The sequence below is a fragment of the Natator depressus genome, chromosome 13 (genome assembly GCF_965152275.1).
Source record: "Natator depressus isolate rNatDep1 chromosome 13, rNatDep2.hap1, whole genome shotgun sequence".
In the NCBI taxonomy this organism is placed as follows: Eukaryota; Metazoa; Chordata; order Testudines; family Cheloniidae; genus Natator; species Natator depressus.
This window is the reverse complement of record NC_134246.1, coordinates 15,398,342-15,418,293: the sequence shown is the minus strand read 5'-3', so window position 1 is coordinate 15,418,293 and position 19,952 is coordinate 15,398,342. Positions and strand designations below refer to the sequence as shown.

At 39.8% G+C, this 19,952-nt stretch overlaps 1 protein-coding gene across 1 annotated transcript in view; it reads right to left on the bottom strand.

The window, feature by feature from the left end:
• The window catches only part of ATP9A (ATPase phospholipid transporting 9A (putative)), an 85,327-nt gene that overhangs the window by 6,578 nt on the left and 58,797 nt on the right, over positions 1-19,952 (bottom strand). The window contains exons 16-27 of the mRNA XM_074969976.1: positions 16,566-16,658; positions 15,560-15,643; positions 14,583-14,753; positions 11,762-11,860; positions 10,191-10,280; positions 9,926-10,070; positions 8,485-8,549; positions 7,294-7,449; positions 5,684-5,748; positions 4,563-4,671; positions 2,923-2,980; positions 769-972 (exon numbers count right to left, since the gene is read on the bottom strand). Coding sequence (XP_074826077.1) covers positions 769-972; positions 2,923-2,980; positions 4,563-4,671; positions 5,684-5,748; positions 7,294-7,449; positions 8,485-8,549; positions 9,926-10,070; positions 10,191-10,280; positions 11,762-11,860; positions 14,583-14,753; positions 15,560-15,643; positions 16,566-16,658 — 1,339 coding nt within the window. The remainder of the gene's footprint in view (positions 1-768; positions 973-2,922; positions 2,981-4,562; positions 4,672-5,683; positions 5,749-7,293; positions 7,450-8,484; positions 8,550-9,925; positions 10,071-10,190; positions 10,281-11,761; positions 11,861-14,582; positions 14,754-15,559; positions 15,644-16,565; positions 16,659-19,952) is intronic.

The following is a 19,952-nucleotide window of genomic DNA, read 5'->3' as shown; positions in this document are numbered from 1 at the left end:
TTTACAAGGCTTTCTGGGGGAAGTAGTGACATCTTGTGGTCCCTGATAGCACACTGAAACATGCTGCAGGGATCTGATATTTAACAGACTGACTGCCCAGGGAAATGTGGAATTCATTATCTGTTTTCTTCTAGCATGTGAGGTGTGTCTTCCATTTAGACAAATGAAAATATAAAACAAAAGTCCCGATGAAATAAAGAAATTGAGACAAGTTTTAGTGAGTCCACTACTACATGCAGCTAATGGACATGGTCTTTCACTCCAGCAACAAAGGGTGATGCTTGGTTCAGTCCCCACAGATGACCCAATCAAGTGGTGTCTTGTGTAGCATATTGGCCAAGTGTGTCTTTGTCCCTCTCTAGTGGCTGGACTGTGTAATGAGATCTGAGAGTCTGCTACTGCCTTCAAGCTAACGGATCTGGTCCCTGGGGTAACTTACAGTAGGTTACAGAGTAACAGCCATGTTAGTCTGTATTCGCAAAAAGAAAAGGAGTACTTGTGGCACCTTAGAGACTAACCAATTTATTTGAGCATAAGCTTTCGTGAGCTACAGCTCACTTCATGCATCTGATGAAGTGAGCTGTAGCTCACGAAAGCTTATGCTCAAATAAATTGGTTAGTCTCTAAGGTGCCACAAGTACTCCTTTTCTTTTTACAGTAGGTTAGTTCATCAGCAGTTGTGAGCCCAATTCATGCCCTTAACCTCTTGTTAAGCATGTAAACATTTGTCTGGAAAGACCTAAAGAAATACAAGATATTTAACCTTACCAATAAACTCATGTAAGAAGACCAGAGAGGCTATGTAGCAGGAGAGGCTGAGCAACTCTGCCACTATCATGAGCCAGTGCCATGTCTGGATTGTTAATGCCACCATCAGCAACTCAGTAAGAATCAGGGATGTGAAGGAAATGGCCACAATGTGGACAAATTCAGACTCGAACAGCAGAAGAGCTCCATACATAATGATACTACCTGTGAGGAAAAAGAAGGAGAGAGGCTGGATATCTTACTGCTAAACATCAATCTAAGTTCTAAACCTCAGTCTCAGTCCTGAAAGAGCAGAAACATATGGTCACCTCTTAAGACAGTTTGCAATGGCTTTTGGTAATGCATGTTGGACAATAAATCAGTTATTTATGACATGGCATTAAGAAGATAAAAGAACTCCTGTACAATGAGTAAAAGACACCACACAGGTGGTCAATGTTTCATGGGGCATGTCAGATTTACTGATGTGGAAATATGAAGTATATTATTTTAGCTACTGTCATAGATCACTTGAAGATTATGGTGATCTATTTGTCCTTACAGAAAAAAAAGCAGTCACCACTCAAAAGAGAAGACATATATCAAACTCTTGTAACTTCTACTGTGCTGCCCTGAAGTCCAGATGGAAGCACAAGGTGTAGGGATGCTGAGTGCATCTAGTTAGGTTTTCTGTGCCCTCCGTGAGCCATGTTCTCCACCCTAAACAAGCACAAATTAAAGCGGCATTAAGGAAGCATTATTTTGGGCCTCTATTCCATGTTGGAAAGCTCACACAACTCCCTGCCCAGCCACCTGCACAAATAATTCATGTCAGCAGCATGAGTAATTGGCACCAACATCCATCACACAATAGTTTCTGACGGGAAACCCTACAAGGGACTAGAGACTGAGCCACAAAGTTCAGATCCAGCTCTGAACTTTCCAACATTTGGGGCTGTTCAGTTTTGGGTCAGGCCCACCACTGCTAGCAACGAGTCTAATTGTTTAGCCTGCTGCTTTCTAGTCATTTAGCACAGAAGATATGAAGTCACTTTAACCAAATACTGTATTTAGGATAGTGGCCTCATCTGAGAAAGAACTTTTCCTCCAATGCATCATCCTCTGGCTTTGACTTTCCACCACTTGTGAACTTCCTATAAATGTCTTGGCTTTGCCTTAGCATTTATATAGCAACATTATTCCTGCCATAGCATTCTACTGCACTAGACTTATCCCCTGAAATCTGACAGAGGTTTTATATTGCTGGCCCCACTCCCCATTTGAGGATGGTAATGTCATTTAAAACTGCTGATTTTGCCACATATCTTCCTGCTTCTGTTGATAAAGGACTTTTGGAAAAATATCCTTTTGTCACAGGATCTTATGGCCATTTTAACTACACAACCTCAACACTATATGTGCATGTGTTGCATGCTTCCTTAGCTAACAGCAACAGAAATCACTTGTGCTTGAGGTTCTCTCTTTCTTTTTTAAACCAACAGGCTGACTTCCTAGGAGCTAAACCAATGGGTGCATCCACACTTGAAACAAACACAGGGTATTCAAAGAAGTTTTGTTAATAGCTTCTAGCAACTTGAAGATAAAAGCCCAGATAAAGTGGAAGTTATTTGATATCAAGAACTAGAACTTTCTTCAGATCCTTCACTACCAGAAAGGGTCATTTCCTTGGCTGGGAATAAGACAATCATCTCAGCTAGGCAGTAACCAGAACTGGGATTATTATGACTCATAGATAATACTGTGTTTATATAGTGGTTTCCCTTAAAAACAAAGGCAAGTGTCATTAACTTCATTTTACAGGTGGGATAACTGAAGCAGGGTATGGTGAAGAGACTTGCCCAATGTCAAAAAGCAAATCAATTGCCACTGTGGGAACAGAACCCGAATCTCCTGACTCCCATGAGGTCTCCTATCATGACCCAGTACTTCAAAATGTTGGTAAGCCACTTGCTAAAAATGTTTAGTTTTAGGTGATTTTTTTTTTTGCATTAGTAAGATGGTTGCTGTCATTGTTCTGATGCAAGGAATGGCTATTTCCACCCTATCCTAAAGAGTCGTTATTCCAGCAATACTCCACTTTTGATAATACAGCAGGACAGCTATATAATTCCTGACAGGTATGGGAACGCTGAGAAAACAGGTGCAGTTTCTTACCTTGATAGATACTTATCAAAACCCATATTAAAAATGTTTTATATGACAACGGTCGCCCCTATAAAGAAAAAGAAAGACAGCAAGTATGACTTTTGAAAACTAATTTATAGGTTTTCAAGCAACTCTGACTCATAAATCTAAAATAGATGGTTTAGAGGTGACCTGCAAAGGGAAGAAAATTGATGTCTTTTTTGTGCTTCTTCATGGTGCATAATAGGCATTTGACTGTACTGTCATGATTATTTTGGTACAAACAGTGCTTCATATCAGTATAGTTATTCCTGTATGGGAATGGGAATAAACTATGTTTTGGTATAGGGTATCTTTTTACCATTATAACTGCATCCACACTAGGGGAAGTCTGGGTATTAAGTAAAAATGTAAAAAATAAAAATCACTCTTCTAACTAACATAGCAGTACAAAACACTGTGTGTAGACCAGGCCTAGGGATGGTTGGAGAATTAGTGGTTTATGACCTCAGAGATCACATGAGAGTAAAACCAGATGGAGATGGGCGGCGACTTATTCAGACTGTTGGAAAACACTCACTTTGCTTCTGTTGGACTCCGTTTAATGGAAATTCTTGGGGGAAAGGATGTCTTTACTGAAGAATCAGCTCACCCTTCCCTTCAATTAAGGATGTTCCTAGTCCACATACCCAAATCATTCAAAGAGTTCTCCAGAAAAATAAAAGGGTGGCAAGGCTTGGCATTCCTCACATTTCTAAGCTAAAAATCAAATCAAGTGGACTTCCCCCCCCCACCCTTTTTTTTTTTTTTTTTTTTTTTAAAAACAACGAAAACTCTTTCAGGCTTCCAATACACATCATAAAGCAGCAAAAACAGCACAAAACCAATCTTTTGTTCTCTTTTTAGGTCACCTATAAGGCAAGTCTCCATGCAAGAAACCATCTGAACTACTGTTTTTGAATAGATCATAAGCAGTAGAACTAGTCCAGAATTTTCCGACAGAACAGATTTCAATTGGAAAATACTGATTTCACAAAATCAACCCATTTAATGGGAACACATCAATTTCAACAAAATTTTCAACAGAAAGGAGGAGTTGGTGGATTTTCCTCCCAGAGTTCCTGTCTTTTTGTCCCCACAGCACGATGCTGGATCCCTATCACTTTCTCCCCTTCCCACAGCTTCAGCATGGTACTGGGTCAGTGGCTGCTCCATCCCATCTTCATGTCATCAGGGCCCACCACTGGTGGAAGTGAGAAGCCATGATGAGAGAAACACAGAAACTGAGGAAAAGTGGTGGAGGTGTCATGTTCCAAAATCAGAATATTTCTTTTTTGTGGGAAATTCTGAGGTTCGATAGTTCATTCTGATTTGAAAGAAAACAAAATCTCAAACATTCAGAATTTTCCACAGGATGGAAGTTCTATTTTATGGCCTGTTCTAATAAGCAGCTAACTGTTAACAAACACAACGAGCTGTGAAAAAATAAAAATAAGTTAAAATTGTAAACAGAATTGTGTGTCTTGACAACTGTACTTTTAGAGTCATATGATAAATTATCATGTCTATGGATATCGTGTTTGGTTTTTCTCTCTGAAAGCCAGTTCCAAATCAAGCCAAAGATTATATATGAAGCAGATGGAAGAGAAACAGAATAAGATCTACTCGACCTTAAGAAGATCTTTGTAGAGCTCTGGATACAACATGGCAACCTCAGATTTGACATCCTTGTCTAAGACCAGAGAGAAGACTGGAAACATTGTATAGATTGTGGAATACCTAGCAGAACAAGACAGGAGACATCAATAGAGCACACATTGTTTAAGCCATAAAAATGAATACAGCAGTCTTCAAAAAGGAAATATATGCTGCTCCCTGCATCTCAACAATAGTCACATCATAAACTCAAAAATGGAACACAGTACTGTATGTACAGCAAAAAAAATTGCAACATTTACTACTTTAAATTTATGAATAGAACTATTCCTAAACGGAAGCTGCAGGTATTGTAACCGATGTTACACATTTTCCAATAGAGTTTCTACTCCTTTTAGAGCTGGAACTCTTTCAGTGCTGGATTTGACTATGTAATTCAGTTCAGAGGGTTGGGCTGGGTTTGTTTGTTTTTTTTTGAACACACCTATCTGAGAGCACGAGCAAATGTATATTATGCAAGCACAATGACATGGGCATAGCAACTTAGGCAGTATGGGTGAGATTTGGGGCTGTGCCTCAGAGCCCAGAGGGAGGAGGAGGACTAGGGTGACTTTAAGCCACCTTTATACCTTCCTTATTCTGGGCTGCTCAGAGGGAGATACAAAGGTCCCCCGGCAGGCTATGTAGGTGACACAGCCTTTGCCTAGCTTCTTATGGGTAGTACTGCGGCCCAGAATCTCCACAGCATTGTGTGCTGCAGCCTCACCCTTGCCACAATCCTGTGTCACGGCTCACAAAGACATCACTAGAAGATAACCTGCTTCTGTCTTCCTCAGTTCCTGAACCAGGGGAATTCTTCTTTGGCCAGATCCAGGGCTTTTAGAGCCCCTTTACACTACCCAGCCTTTTACCACAGCACACAGGGGCTGGAACAGGGATGAAACTTTCTCTCCAGTTTCTGAAGTGACATTTGCAGTAGGCATCAATGAAGAGCACTACTGAGCACTTACCAGTACACAAACTAAGGAGACTTACATACCTCTGATAAACTTTCATACGTATCACTTTTCAGACAGGAATCTATTCATTTTGCACAGGGTTTTCACATTTTTTTCCTGAACAGTTTTTCTCTTACCCAATAATGAGGAAACCCTGGTAGAGAGGAACTGATGCAAAGTAAAACACCGATGAGAAGACAGCCTAGCAAAGAAAAGAAAAGGACTGTCAGGCTTCAAAAGCTGCAGTGTAAGTTATATTTGATAAATCCTACTTTATCCAAACTGAAAAGTATTTGAAGTAGACTCAAAATTCTTTAGATGAAGACAGGAGACTGTAATAGCCGTTCCCTTGACTCCTGCACAAAACTTGGATGAAGGAGAATGTTTAACAGCAAACTGTGAAGAACTGAACCCTTTTGGTAAACTTCTCTTTATATAATCCCGCAAAAAGAGAGGTTGGAGTGTTTCATCTAAAGCCCGCTGTTTTCATCCAGATGTCCTAAAGGACAGGGGTTTAGATATGTGTAGCTCACAATGTTTTCACAATGTAAAATGTATTAGCACTTAGTGATGGAGACAAAGGAAAGAGAAACTCCAGCATGGACTTTTGACCTCAGAATGGGGATGGTACCTGCATTCTCAAAAACAGGAATGATCCCGTATTTTACTGAAAAATGTTTGTTTAAAAGAGATGTATTTGTCAGCAGTCTTATGGCTTGAAAGAAAAACTTCCAAACAGTAACCGCTGTCACCAAATATGTCCAAGAATCTTGCCCTCATAGCTGAAGACAGAATTCTGCTCATGAACTCATACGTTTCTTTAAATTATCTCAGTCTAATGCAACCTATTGTTTTTAATCAACTGACAAATACACATCAATCTTGCTTGCTTAATACTGAAGTTGTGCAAACATGATGAAAAATACCCGAAATTCTATGAACACAAAACATATTTTGTCATTGAGGACCCCATTCTTCTTCCCACTGAAGTCAATCTCTTTTGGCTCAGTTTAGCAAGATGCGGAGCACTTAATGTGGGTAATACATGCCTCAACTCCTAATGAGGTCAGCACCTCCCTAAAGTGCTCAGCACCCTACAGGACTGAGCTTTTAGTAGGCCCTGATTCAGCAAGGTACCTAACTTTAGGCACACGAGACGTTCCATCGAGTTCAGTGGGGCTCCTCATGTGCTTAAAGTTATACATTCTTAAGTAACTTGCTGAAGAGAGGCTTTAGGAGCCATTTCATACCGAAGAAAGCTCACTAAAGCTTATGCTCAAATAAATTGGTTAGTCTCTAAGGTGCCACAAGTCCTCCTGTTCTTTTTGCGAATACAGACTAACATGGCTGCTACTCTGAAACCTGAAGAAATACAATATTTTATAAGATTTCCATGGAATGGCTGTTGTCACACTGACATATATGTGAAATCTCCAAGCTCACACGTTTTTGATGCAAACTGTTTTGTTCCCAAAAGAAAAATAAAATAATATTTTGAAAAAAAATTGCTGACTGTTCAAAAACGGAAACACCTTTACATGGAGGCGAGCCTCTTCTCATGCAATAAAGTTACCCTTTTTTCAAGATCAAGCCCACTATAGTTCCAAGGAGAGCCAGGGACTGTGTCAAATGTGAAATGCAAAGCTTGTTTTTTGAACTTTTCACAGTCCTTCCCCCATCACACACACACACACACACACACACATACACACACACACACCCCGCCAAGATGGACCAGTCCATTCACCTGCATCGTACTGATACACAAGCTTCTGTGGATCACAAACTGGCTGAGAGCTGCAGATCTTTTGTAGCTGTTCCTTCCATGCACCATCAGTAACCGACCCAGATGTTTAAACTGAGTGATAGAGAAATCTGCTGCAAGGGATGCTTGTTTTCCTTCCTATGTAGGGTAATAAATCAAAGACCATGAGATCACAAGATTACATAAGATTAAGAAACACCATTCATGTTAATACATGCCTAAACAGTACTGACAGTAAAAATACCAACTCTGCCCACTTCCCTTCCCCCCCAATATATATATATATATTTATTTTAACAGGACTGGATGAGGAAAAAACATTATCTTAGCATCTCTATTTCTTCCCTCAGCCCCCAGCTGCTTCCCCGATTTCCTCTATCTCCCGCCCCCAACACTCATGCAACGAATGAAAAGACCATACAAGGACAATTCCTGTTTGGTTTCATGGTTCAAACCCAGAAGGAACGTCTGTGAATTGCGGTTCACAGCATGCATGTTAGTGTGGCACTAACATCACACATGTTACCAGATGCTATATCGGGAACACACCCACTGTCAGTACCACAAGTACTCAAATGAAAATGTCTGGATGAGAAGTGTACTGCAGTGGCTATGAGAGATAATAGGATACCACCATTTACTGGGCCAGCAAATGAGTTATAACACAACCTTTTAGGCTCACAAGGTTGCTTTCAAACAGCCTTGATTTTATTTTTTGGCCCATTTCATGCACAGCCTTTACACTCTTTGCAAATGCATTCCTCTGGTTCCAAGGTATGTAGGCATTCTGTACAGTAAGTGGTGAACTCCTGAGCCAATGTCACTGTTTTCCAAATTAATACAAAACAGTTCTAATGAATATGTTATAGAACCAGCTACAACTCAAATGTTTTGAGCATCTATTTATAGTGATGAAGCAAGAATGAAATAGCCAGGTCTGACTATGTGGGATCCTCTAGTAAATATCAACATGAGTTTTGCTAAACCATTGCCTATTTTTCATCCTAACCTGAAAAGGGCCAGTATTTTTGGCCCGATGTCTTTTCTTCTCAAGGCAGGTGCTCTCTCTATGACATGAATCAACAAGGATTCAATAAAAGGGGCACTTGGAAACCAGCCTCTGCATTTATATGACAAATCGTATCAAATGTGATGTGTGTTTCATAGTCTCACCTTTCCTTCAACCCCAACACCACAGTCAGCTTCTTGAATCATGCTGACATCATTCCCTCCATCACCTGCATGTTAGAGCACAGAGAAAGGACAGGGAATATGGTAAGAGAGCCACTTATTATAGCTATTAAATGTAGCTGAATTAATAAATTCATAAACTTTACAGTCAGAAAGGATGTTAGCCCATGGGGAATTAGAATAAAATCATCAGGCTTGACATGTTCAAAGTGAGCTAGAAGGAGTGGATGCCCTCAATTTTAAATAGGAATTGGGTGTTCAAATGTCTTGCACAATTTTTCATAGATTCGTAGGATCTTAAGGCCAGAATGGAGCACTACATCATTTAATCTGACCTCCTGTATAACACAGGCCATGAAATTTCATCCAGAATATTGAAGTAAAGTTAGCAGCTTGGCTTAGAATTAGAGTTTCAGAATGAGTGTTGTTGCAGCCGTGTTCATCCCAGGATATGAGAATGAGAACGGTCAGTGAGATAATATTTTTTATTGGTCCAAAAAAAGATATTACCCCACACACCTTTGTCTCTCTAGTTTCACAATGAATAATTTTTCCAGATGAAATGTGAACTCTTCTTTTTGCAAAACCCAACCTCAATATTTGTGAAGTTTTTCTGCCCTCCCCCCTGCCAAAAAAAAATCATGAATATGCACAGTTTCAGTTTATAGGTTATTCCAAAAAACACTTCCATTTTATTTGTTATTTCTTGTTAGTACTGATGTCACGAGGTGTCACAAAATATTTCCACTTCTGTCATGAAATGAAAGAAGACTGCTTAGTTCGAAAACAGCAAGAGTTGCCATACCAGGCCACAGTAGTCTTACATAATAATAAAGGAAATTTCTTCCTAACTTCAGCAGTTAGTGGCTGGTTTATAGCATATGGTTTTATATTCTCTATATGACTGTAATTCAGCACAGCACTTTAAGTATATGCTTAGTTTTAAGCATATGAGTAGACCAACTGACTTCATAATACTTATGTACTTTAAGTACTTGATTTAATAGGGGGGGCTAATGTTTTTAAATTCATATCTAATATAAAACATTTTATAGGTTTGACCTTAATTTCTAGTATATGTAAAAAAAGCAGAATTAAATAATAACAATAAAAATAATCTTTCAGGCTTGTTTATGCAATAAAGAGCAAGAGGACAAAGGCCCTTGTTTTTTCTTTGCTGAGCACTTAAATCAGGAAAAGAAAATAGTGTACTGTATATTCAGAAAAAAAAATTAATACTAAAAATGATCTTTTAATTTTTAACTAAAGGAAAGCAGACTTGTATGTTTTTCCCTCTGTTTGAGAAGAGTTGAATCCGTTTCTCTTCAATGTCTTAAAAATTAATTAAAAGAAAAGTGAATATAAAAATGAGACTGCAATGGATAGCGATACCATAAGTTAGAGTTTCTCTTGTGTTCCTCACCTACAGCGCAGGTCAGTTTGCCAGTTCTTTCCTTAAGCAAGCGCACAATCTGGGCCTTCTGTGTGGGGGCACATCGGCAGCATACCACAGCTGGACATTGGCAAGCCAACTCCATGAACTCGTACTCATAGTATTTCAGACACACCTGTTTTACAGGAGATGGAAGTTTCAAAGATGATTATACGGCATATATTTCCCTAAACCAAATCACACACATAATACCCTTGGGACTCCTATACAGCTGTCATAAGAGTTCGAAGCTTACCTCTAGCGAGTCACCAGAAATCACAAGCGCACAGTCATGTTTCCGACGGAACGCATTCAGCTCCAAATGAGCTTCTCCGCGGTTAGTCACCTGGAAATGAGCACAGCAGCTGAGAAAGTATGTGATTGGCGAGAACAAAATAAATTAATACAATCCTGAACACATACTCCAGGACACTGGCAAATCAATCAGGTTATCAAACATACTTCTGACTAAAAAGAGAACCAAAAAAACAGGGGGAAATTAAGGTCCACATTTTCAAGTTTCGTGTGTGTGTGTGTGTGTGTGTGTGTGTGTGTGTGTGTGTGTAAAAATTGGGGTTTACATCCCCATCCCTATTGCCCTCTTTGTGTGTGCAAACCTCAATTCTCATTCCCTTGTCAGGGAGTGGGGTTTGAATATGCACAAGAATCTTGAAGATTTGTGCCTAAAACTGTATTTGAAAGAACAGAAATTAACCAATCATCTTATGAAATATGCATCATATCATTTTTTGCTGAGACTTTGGAAAACCAACCCTAGGTTTCTTATTAGTGTCTGCATAAATCAACAGCACAGTTACACAAGGGCCTTTGCTCATGAGGGCTGAAATAAACGGCCCAAGGTGTGTGCTGGTTTTAGGGTTACATGACTCCTGCAGTGGTCAGGTGGTGAGGCAACAGTCTGGGGACTGATGCCCTTTCTGGGGGTGCGAGACATGCCAGATTTTTTTAGAAGGTAAATCATTGAAAACACAAATTAAGCACAGGCACGTAAGTACAACTACTTTGTTTCATCAAACTTATGTATTTATTAAAATTATACATTTTTAATGATTACTGTAATATACAAACAGAAAAATATATCTAGGTTTAAAGAACTGACCTACTTCAACGATTTTTGATAAGGGGTGCGAGAACATATTTTGAGAACCAATGGGGTAAATGCTGCAGTAAAGGTTAAGAACCACTGGACTAAGGGATGCCCTCTGAGTATTTTTGGAACCATGAGGAGAAATTACATAGTTATTACACTGTCCTACTGGAATCTCAAAAACTGTAAATCTCAAGTATCGTCAGTGACCTGCCCAATTTCACTATTATCTCTGCTCATGGGACTGAAGTGATCTATTGGCATAGTGCCCACTCAAGGCCCTCCATGATGCCAAACCACCATGGCAGTGTGACAGAACAGCCCTGCGTGGAAGGGAGGAAGACACTTTACTCTTGTATGCTGCAGGGGCTCCATGCTACCTCTAAACAGAGCAGCACAGAGGGTAAATCCAGCACTACTGAAGTCAATGGGAGCTTTGCCACTGACTTCGATAGGTGGAGGATCAGACTCGAGGGGAGATCTGAGGTAGGTGTGTATCCTGCTTACGCTAAATCACTGGCCAGGAACCACCCTTGTAGGGAGTGCAGAGCAGTAGCCATTATTCCAGGCCACAGGCTGGAGGAAACACCATGGAAGTAATGCACAATAGCCTGCCTATAGATTGGGGTATTCTATCCCTTCTGATCCTCCACTTAATTCTTAACCAAGTCCAGAGAGGGGTGAATTTCACCCACAGGGAATAAGTGTACACTACTCACCAATCTGAATATATGAATGTCCTGGGTTCTGGTCACCAAATGAGCATTTTTCGCTGTACAAGTAGCTGTTTCTAGCTTATCCCCTGTCAGCATCCACACCTGAAATTCAAAGTATTTTTATATCCCCAAATAAACACAAAACCTAACACACACTACGTTTACAGGGAACTTCTAGGAACTCTGGGCTCTTATGCATGCAAATAGACCATATTTACAACAGAACGTGTGTGGTGTTCAACAAATTCCTCTATAACAGAATCCCATTTAAAAAGGGCAGGGAATTCCCCTACTCACAGAGGAATTGAGGAGTTTGAAAAATGCTTCAGTATACAGTGGGTTAAGAAATGTGCATATTTTTCCACCTAGCATTTCAAGACTTCACTGATAAAACACAAAACATAAATTGAAGAGGCAGACCCTTTGAATGTCTCCCCATCCTCAGCAAGCTTTAGACAGAAATCTTTAGCCCCAGCTGCAAATAGATCCTGCATGGCCCTGCCTGAAATATAGATGATGCAACTGCAGTTAGCTCACCACCCTTGTGTGTGTGGAACAAACTAAACATAAGAATGGCCACACTGGGTCTTACCTATGGTCCATCTACCCCACTATCCTGTCTTCCAACAGTGGCCAGTGCCAGCTGCTTCAGAGGGACTGAAGAGAAGAGTGATTCATCCTCTGCTGTCCAGTCCCAGCTTCTGGCAGGCAGAGGGTTTAGGGACACTCACAGCATGAGGTTGCGTCCCTGATCCTCTTGGCTAATAGCCATAGATAGACCTATCCTCCATGAACTTATCCAGTTCTTTTTTGAACCCCCACAACATCCACTGGCAATGATTTCATAGGTTGACCATGAGTTGTGTGAAGAAGTACTTCCTTACGTTTGTTTGAAACCTGCTGCCTATTAATTTCATTGTGTGACCCATGGTTCTTGCATTGTGTGAAGGAGTAAACACCACTTCCCCTCTCTCCACACCATGACTTTATAGGTCTCTATCATTCCCCCTTAGTGGTCTCTTTTCTAGGCTTAACAGTCCCAGTCTTTTTAATCTTTCCTTGTATGGAAGCTGTTCCATTGCCCTAATTAAAGGAAAATGAAGACAGTGTATATGAAAACAATTCAGTCATTAAATGAGGACACTAGAAAGCAGTCAGCAGTGCTGACCGATATTTGCTATAATCTGGAAGGGAATTTTCTCAACAGTATTAATGTTTGGGGTTTTGGCTATTCTTTACCTGGTGCTTTTAATTCCCTCCAGGCCTTCCCCTGTTGGAGCAGATCAAATAAGGATCCACTTGTTTGTTTCATTCACTAAAAGGAGTTTAATAAGCTAAAAACCAGGTAGGACACTTATTGTAATTAACAAGATAGTATAATAAAGAAATAAAGAAAACAGAAAGCTCCCAAATGAATTACAAAACTGCCTTCAGTCTTGATTCTCTACTGACATGCAGAATCCCAAAGAACATGAGCGGCAGAACATCTAAATTGCAGCAATATGTATGCAGTCACTAACAGGGCTATCCATTCAGCATGAAGGCAGTGACTTTAGCCAAGTTAACAAAACAAACATTTTTGGACCAAACAGTCAAGACTTAACTAATAAAAATCAAAATATTGCTATGGAAACTACGGGAACTGCATTCTGTTTGTTTGACCTACTCAGTGACATGTGCAAAGTTATGTTGATATTAGAGATGGCATCAAAGCTAAAACTGTATATTGAGGACTCCCCTCCCCCCCACGAAAAAACAACAACTTTGTGAATTCAGGTAAACTGGGTACTGGATCTGAAACAGCCTAGTTTTGAGTCTACAATACAAAGTGAGGCTTTGTCTATTTACTGTTTGAAATAGGGAACCAGAATGGTAACCTTTTATCCAACTCTTCACCCCCAACTGTGAGTGCTAGTTCCAGACCACCCCTGATTTTGTAAACCTAGAACCTGATTGACAAGATTTTGGGCAAAGGCAGAGTCAAACCATAATCATCCCTGGCTTTGCCCATCTATGTATGGCTAATTCTGTAGGTGCACAAGTTGTGGAGATATATAAAGCTAGAAGGCATAAAAAAAATCCTTGTGAATTAGTCTTTTTGGTTCACACACCCTCTGGTGGCTATATATCAAGGCATAAAGATTCATACTTGTGTGGTTCAACCTCAGTGCTCAAAAACTTGCACATTATAATTTGGGTGCCAGAAGAGAAAGGAAATAAAGCCGAGCTAACTTTAACTGCAGCCACTTACAAGACTAGCTTGGCTGACTCTTTATACTTACCTTTCATATATACTATTCTGTCTGCATATTTGGTTTCTTCGTATATTAAAAAAATTTTGGGCGATGGTGACACATTTTAAGGTGCTCAGCTAGTACTCAGCACTTACAGTGCTTTATATAGTCAAAGCGCTGTACAAAAATATTAGCTAGCTATTAGATGATAACATGATATAATCATTGAATCAGAGCACATGGGGTCATCATTTTCATGTCCTGTTGCACTTCCATTAACCAACAGAGCAGACCCAACATTAGATAATAAGGTTGTTTCTGGACTGAATAATATATAGAGAGTTTCTTTGTTGCTGGTGTCTTATTCTACAGCCAATAGAAAAAGAATTTTTCACTTATCACTGCTGTTTACCTATTGCAACAGTCACACTCAATGGAGATCACAATTTTATGGGGGTTTATCATCAGACAGACCCATTTACTCCAAATGTTACATTCCAGAGAGTCTCCCCGCAACTGTCTGGCCATTATCATCAATTGCACTGTCAGTTAGACTGAGGTTCTGCATTCCATTTCTAGGTTAGCCAAACCTTAATGCCAGCGTTTCTCAGGGTCTCCAGAGTGGGTCTGACATCTGCCTGCAGCTGATCCTCCACTCCAGTCAGACACAGCAACTCCATCTCCATTTCCAGGCTCTCAATCACAGTGGCTACCTTCAGCGAGCGATCGTGCACACTTAGCTTCGCCTGAACATAGCGTGCCTGAGAATAGCACAAGACAAAAACCCCGTCACTATAATTCAAACTAGGAGTGTTTGTGTGTCTGTGGAATACAGGATTAAACAACACGACACAACTCAGGCCTCTGAAGGCCATAGGCTAAGTCCACCTCAAGGGTGTCCTCTGTAATGACTGGTTAACGTTAACCCTACAGTGCAAAGACAAATGAGGCTAAACAAATCTTTCCTGGTACACTTATGCAAATCTGCCAGTTAGATGCAGAGTTATCTGATCTGTGCTCACAAATAATTCTTCAGTATACACAAAATTTGCAAGTGCTATTTCAGAGGTGGATCTTGAAATTTGGCTCATCTAGACCAGATTGTGGTAAATAGACAAATCAATCTGCCGGAGTCACATACACAAGCAACTGGAGCCCCCATTTCCAAAACACCTGAAAGTACACAGGATTCTTTGACTCTCTCTTGTTTTGCAAATGTCAGGATACAAAATTGAAGATTCAAAATGTCAACACAGGTTTTTTCAGTAAATTTAAACACGGCTACGCAGCACTGAATGTTGGCAGAAGTAAAATGGCAACAACAGAAGTCTACGGGGCAGGATTCCCGGGCTGCAACTCCTGTGGAATCAATCCCTAGAATGGAAACTTGTGGAGATGGCAGAAGCAATGGCCTAGGGAGTAGTACACACCACTCACTAGACACCTCCAGCTGATTACAAGAGCAACATGATGGTGATTATGACATAACGAGTGGGGAGATGAAAGCAGATGCTATAATCAGAACTCTGTGGGCATCACTTACATGATTATAAAAATACAAACTTACTTCAAAGTCTTGATACTGCTCCTCAGTCAGGGACTTCTTCGCTACAACAAGAACCCTCAGGCCTTCCCTAGCCATGTTACCACACTGGAAAGAAGTGTCATATTGTAAATGATCACCCGCATCACAACTTAATTGATTCAGAGATTGTAACAGTAGATACGATGCTAACAAAATAATTGTTCCAGTCAAACAACCCAGCTGAATACATAGCATCAGATAAACAGCATGATAAAGTAACCAGGGAAGAGGAGATCTCAAATTCTATTTGTAGGCTGTACAACTGATCTGGAACGATGCTCCTCTCACAGCAGTGTCATACTGCCATAAGCAACTCCATTGGCTTCAGTTACTCCACTGATCTCAGTTACTTTGAATATATACCAAAGTAAGAAGGGATGCAAGCCCATTGGTTTCAATAAGTACTGTATCTTTTGTTCACAAACTATTTAAAGAGACACTACAATATTCCTACGTAGTCAAATAGAAAAAGAACCATTTATATCTGCTATTGTGGAGACTCTTCACCATTACCAGCAATACGATGGAATGGGTTTAAGCAGTGAGGTTCAGAAAGACTTAAAATCAAAATGCAATTCTTGGTTTTCCAAAAAGTAAACAGACCCAGCAGTTTAAAATAAAGCCAAGTGCAGAATCAGGCCCAGTTACCCAAGATAAATCTTGTGAGAAAGAGGAATTACCAGACAAAGAACGAGAAACCTGGACAACGTCCATTTTGTTTACCAGAGTTATCCTGGACTAAATGGGTTGAATTCACCACATGGCTTCCTTAAATTGACTAATACTGTATCTGTATCTCTGGCTACAGGTTAATCCAACCAAAATGCTAAACCAAACAATCTTTTTCCTGCATACATTTTAACAGCTACCTCAGCCTGCTTCACCAACGTAATGTCAGAAGGGCTTAGTGATGTGTTGCCATGGAACAAGCAGCATCTGCCTGAAGAAGTAAATATTCTATGCCTAAGAAAGTGAGACTACTTTGTACCTCTTCCTCTAGCCAGTCATTGTACTGCACGATGCCAGCCATAACTACGTCTGCTCCCTTCATGTAGAAAGTGATTTCTCCCGTTGACTCATCCTGAGAGAGGAAAGAAAATGGTGAAAGATTATGGGTTCAATTATCTACAGCAAGCAGCAAGATACTTCATGCAAGGATTATCAACTTCTTGGTCAATAACAGGTGATAATGGCTCAAACCAAGGGGTGGGATGTATTCACACTATTCTATATGGAAAATAGTCATCCCCCTTCCTAACTCTCATCATTAATGGTCTAGTGTAACCATGACACTGGTGCATTTTGTTTTCATCCTGGAAATCAACTTTGATGTTTACACTTAGCAGGGGAAAATTAAGTAATAAATAAATGCAATTTAATTGAGTAAAATCAATCTTAACGGCTCCCTGTATTATAATTATGCTGTATATATAAGTACAATTAAAACTCAGGCCTGCCACCGGGAGTTAGGCAAGTGCCTGCCTCACCTGATGTGACTAATTTGTAGATTGCAAGCAAAGCATATTTACACTGTTACAAATTCATAATCCTTTCTGAGCAGGCAAATGTCTAAGGAGGTCACAGTTATTAGTATGGTGGGCTAATGGAAACACTGGCAAACTCTGCAAAGGAGATCAAACAATGTGCAAGGAGAACTTGCACCGTAAACCAAGATAGTATCTGTGGATGGAGAAAAAAAAATGTACAGAACAAAAAGATGAAGGTTTGGAAACATCAGTGAATGAAGAAAACCAAAATACTTTCCAAAGAAGACTGGAATAGGAAAAAAAAATGCAATGTTTGCAAAGTACTCTCTCCAATTTACATTAGATGATGCAAAATTACCTTGTATTCTAACCACTACAAAAGCTAGTTAACTGGCGATATGGCTGACACTATATAAAAATAAAAAACCCTGCCTCAAGGATGCACTAGGAGACCCAGAGGAAATGGGCAACTGGGGCGTGTGTGTGTGTTGTGTTTTGTTTTTTAATCTTTTCCCCCTCCCCATCTCCCATCTGACAATTCACTAGGGCAGAAAGGACATTTTACTGATGTGGGTTAGTGATGTGGGAAGAAGAGGGACTGGTCTGAGAAATGGGCGAAGGCCTGGCACACTGGTGTTGGCGAGGGTGCTTTCCACACACAGCGGGCAGCATGGAAGAAAAATAATTAAAATGGGCGTGGTAGGAGGAAATGGATTCCTTTGCCGAGGAAACTTCATGGGAGCTGTGGATACTCAATATCTCTGATTATCAAGACACCTGTTTATTCAGGTCCCTACACTGGGAATAAAGTGCCTAGCTTTAGCTGCTTGTGTTTGAATGTTGTTGCTTAAGTCTTTTTGAGACCTTTACCAGGAACATGTGGTGGTTCTTACAGGTGCATTACAAACTATTTCTGATCGATGGTGTTGACTCTGTGTCAATATGCACAGTTCATACATCTCAGAGTTCAAGTTTTACAGGTCACCAAGAAAACCCAGAACATGCTTAGTTTTTAAAAAATTAAGCTTTCTGGCACTGACAAAAGATTTATGTATTAAATTATTTGATTAAGAAAAAGTGTTTAACAACATCTCTGTAGGAAACTGAATAAAGACTCTACTTCCTGTGCTATAGAATTGGCTTAAGATAGTTTATAAATTTTGTCCAATATAAATATTGTATCAACTATCTCCTTGCATTAGTCATTTCCTCTTGCAGAGTTCAACAGGAGGTTAGCACGTTCTCATATTATGGTAAGATCACACTATAAATCTACAGAGAGATTTGCCAGTTGTATTGTTTTAGAGCTTCATCTTTTTCCATCGTGGTCTGATTCTGGCCATGGTTCAAAGGCCTCTTTCAGTTCCAGATATGACAACAGTGCTATCTTTGTTGCAAAGCAATCATCATCATTCCACATGTGTGGAAAAAAAAAACAGAGTGGAAAATGTTGTGATCAACAAACATATCTTTTTAATGTAACCCTTTTCTTAGCATGAAAATAAGCAAGTAAACAATGCTGTAAAGAGGGTGGCTGCTTTCTTATAACAAGACTTCTTAGAACTGGAAGAATAAACCACCAGACAATGACAGTTGACCATATGTAACAAGCAAATATTGCCAAATTGTCTTAAATGAGGCAACATCTGCTACTTGCGAACATACACTGCCACCTTAGTCCTCATCTGCTAAAGAAGCTTAAACGTTATCATAGTAATAATACAAAGAGACCCTTTACAAGAGACAGAGCAGGAAGGACCGCAAGGGAAAGCAGGCATCTCTGAGAAGAAGTTCAACCACACATTTTTTTGGCTCTGTGTAGGAATCCTTGGATGAAATTCTATGGCCAGTATTACACAGGAGGTCAGACTAGGTGGCCATACTGGTCCCTTCTGGTGTTAAAATCTGTGTGTCTATAAGGACAAGTAGGACAGGAGGAAATTAGCTGTATATCTTATTCAGATATTTTTCTGAAGTCCTACAGAAGTTTACAGCTTCAAGGAAGAGATTTTAGAATTGTTTTTCCAACTGTGAATTTATTTTATATACTTATCTGCCCAATAAGCTATTTTTTCCCCACACACGACTCTTACCAACAGTTAAGACACTATTTTTAGAATTAATATTGATGAAATAACTGGTTCAGTTGCACCCAGTGTATTTGGTGGCTTGTAGGTAAAAAATAATATTTGGTACCTGCACTGGTATAAATATACTAAATTTTACTTGATAACTAGTAATTGTTAAGCAAAAAAAGCTTTTTCATAAAAAAGAATGAAAACTTTGTTAGAAGACAAGAGTTCAGAGCATGCAGAAACACAGTATGTGGTGATACCCATCCAGTTAGCACCTGCTAATTAAAATCTGCTTCAGTTCAAAACAGAAGACAGAGCTCATTTGGCTGTTCAGCCACACAACATTGAAGGAACAGGTTTTCACAAGCCCATTGGAGAGAGGCCAAGACTTCCACCCTGACACCACAACAGCATAATATATGTAGACACTCAAGATTTTAGGCCTGATCATGTTCCCAAATGCAGTGAATGAAAGTTTTGCCATTGTCTTCAGACGGATCATACCTAATATGCACTGTATATTAGAAATATTTTTAATTAGGTAGGGAGAGTTGTGGCTTATAGAAAAGGAGTACTCGTGGCACTTTAGAGACTAACCAATTTATTTGAGCATAAGCTTTCGTTAGCTACAGCTCACTTCATTGGATGCTTATGTTCAAATAAATTGGTTAGTCTCTAAGGTGCCACCAGTACTCCTTTTCTTTTTGCGAATACAGACTAACACGGCTGCTACTCTGAAACTTGTGGCTTATAGTTACCTTAAAAACTAGGATGGAATTGAGAATCCTGGCCTGTGAGGTCCAATGCCACCCT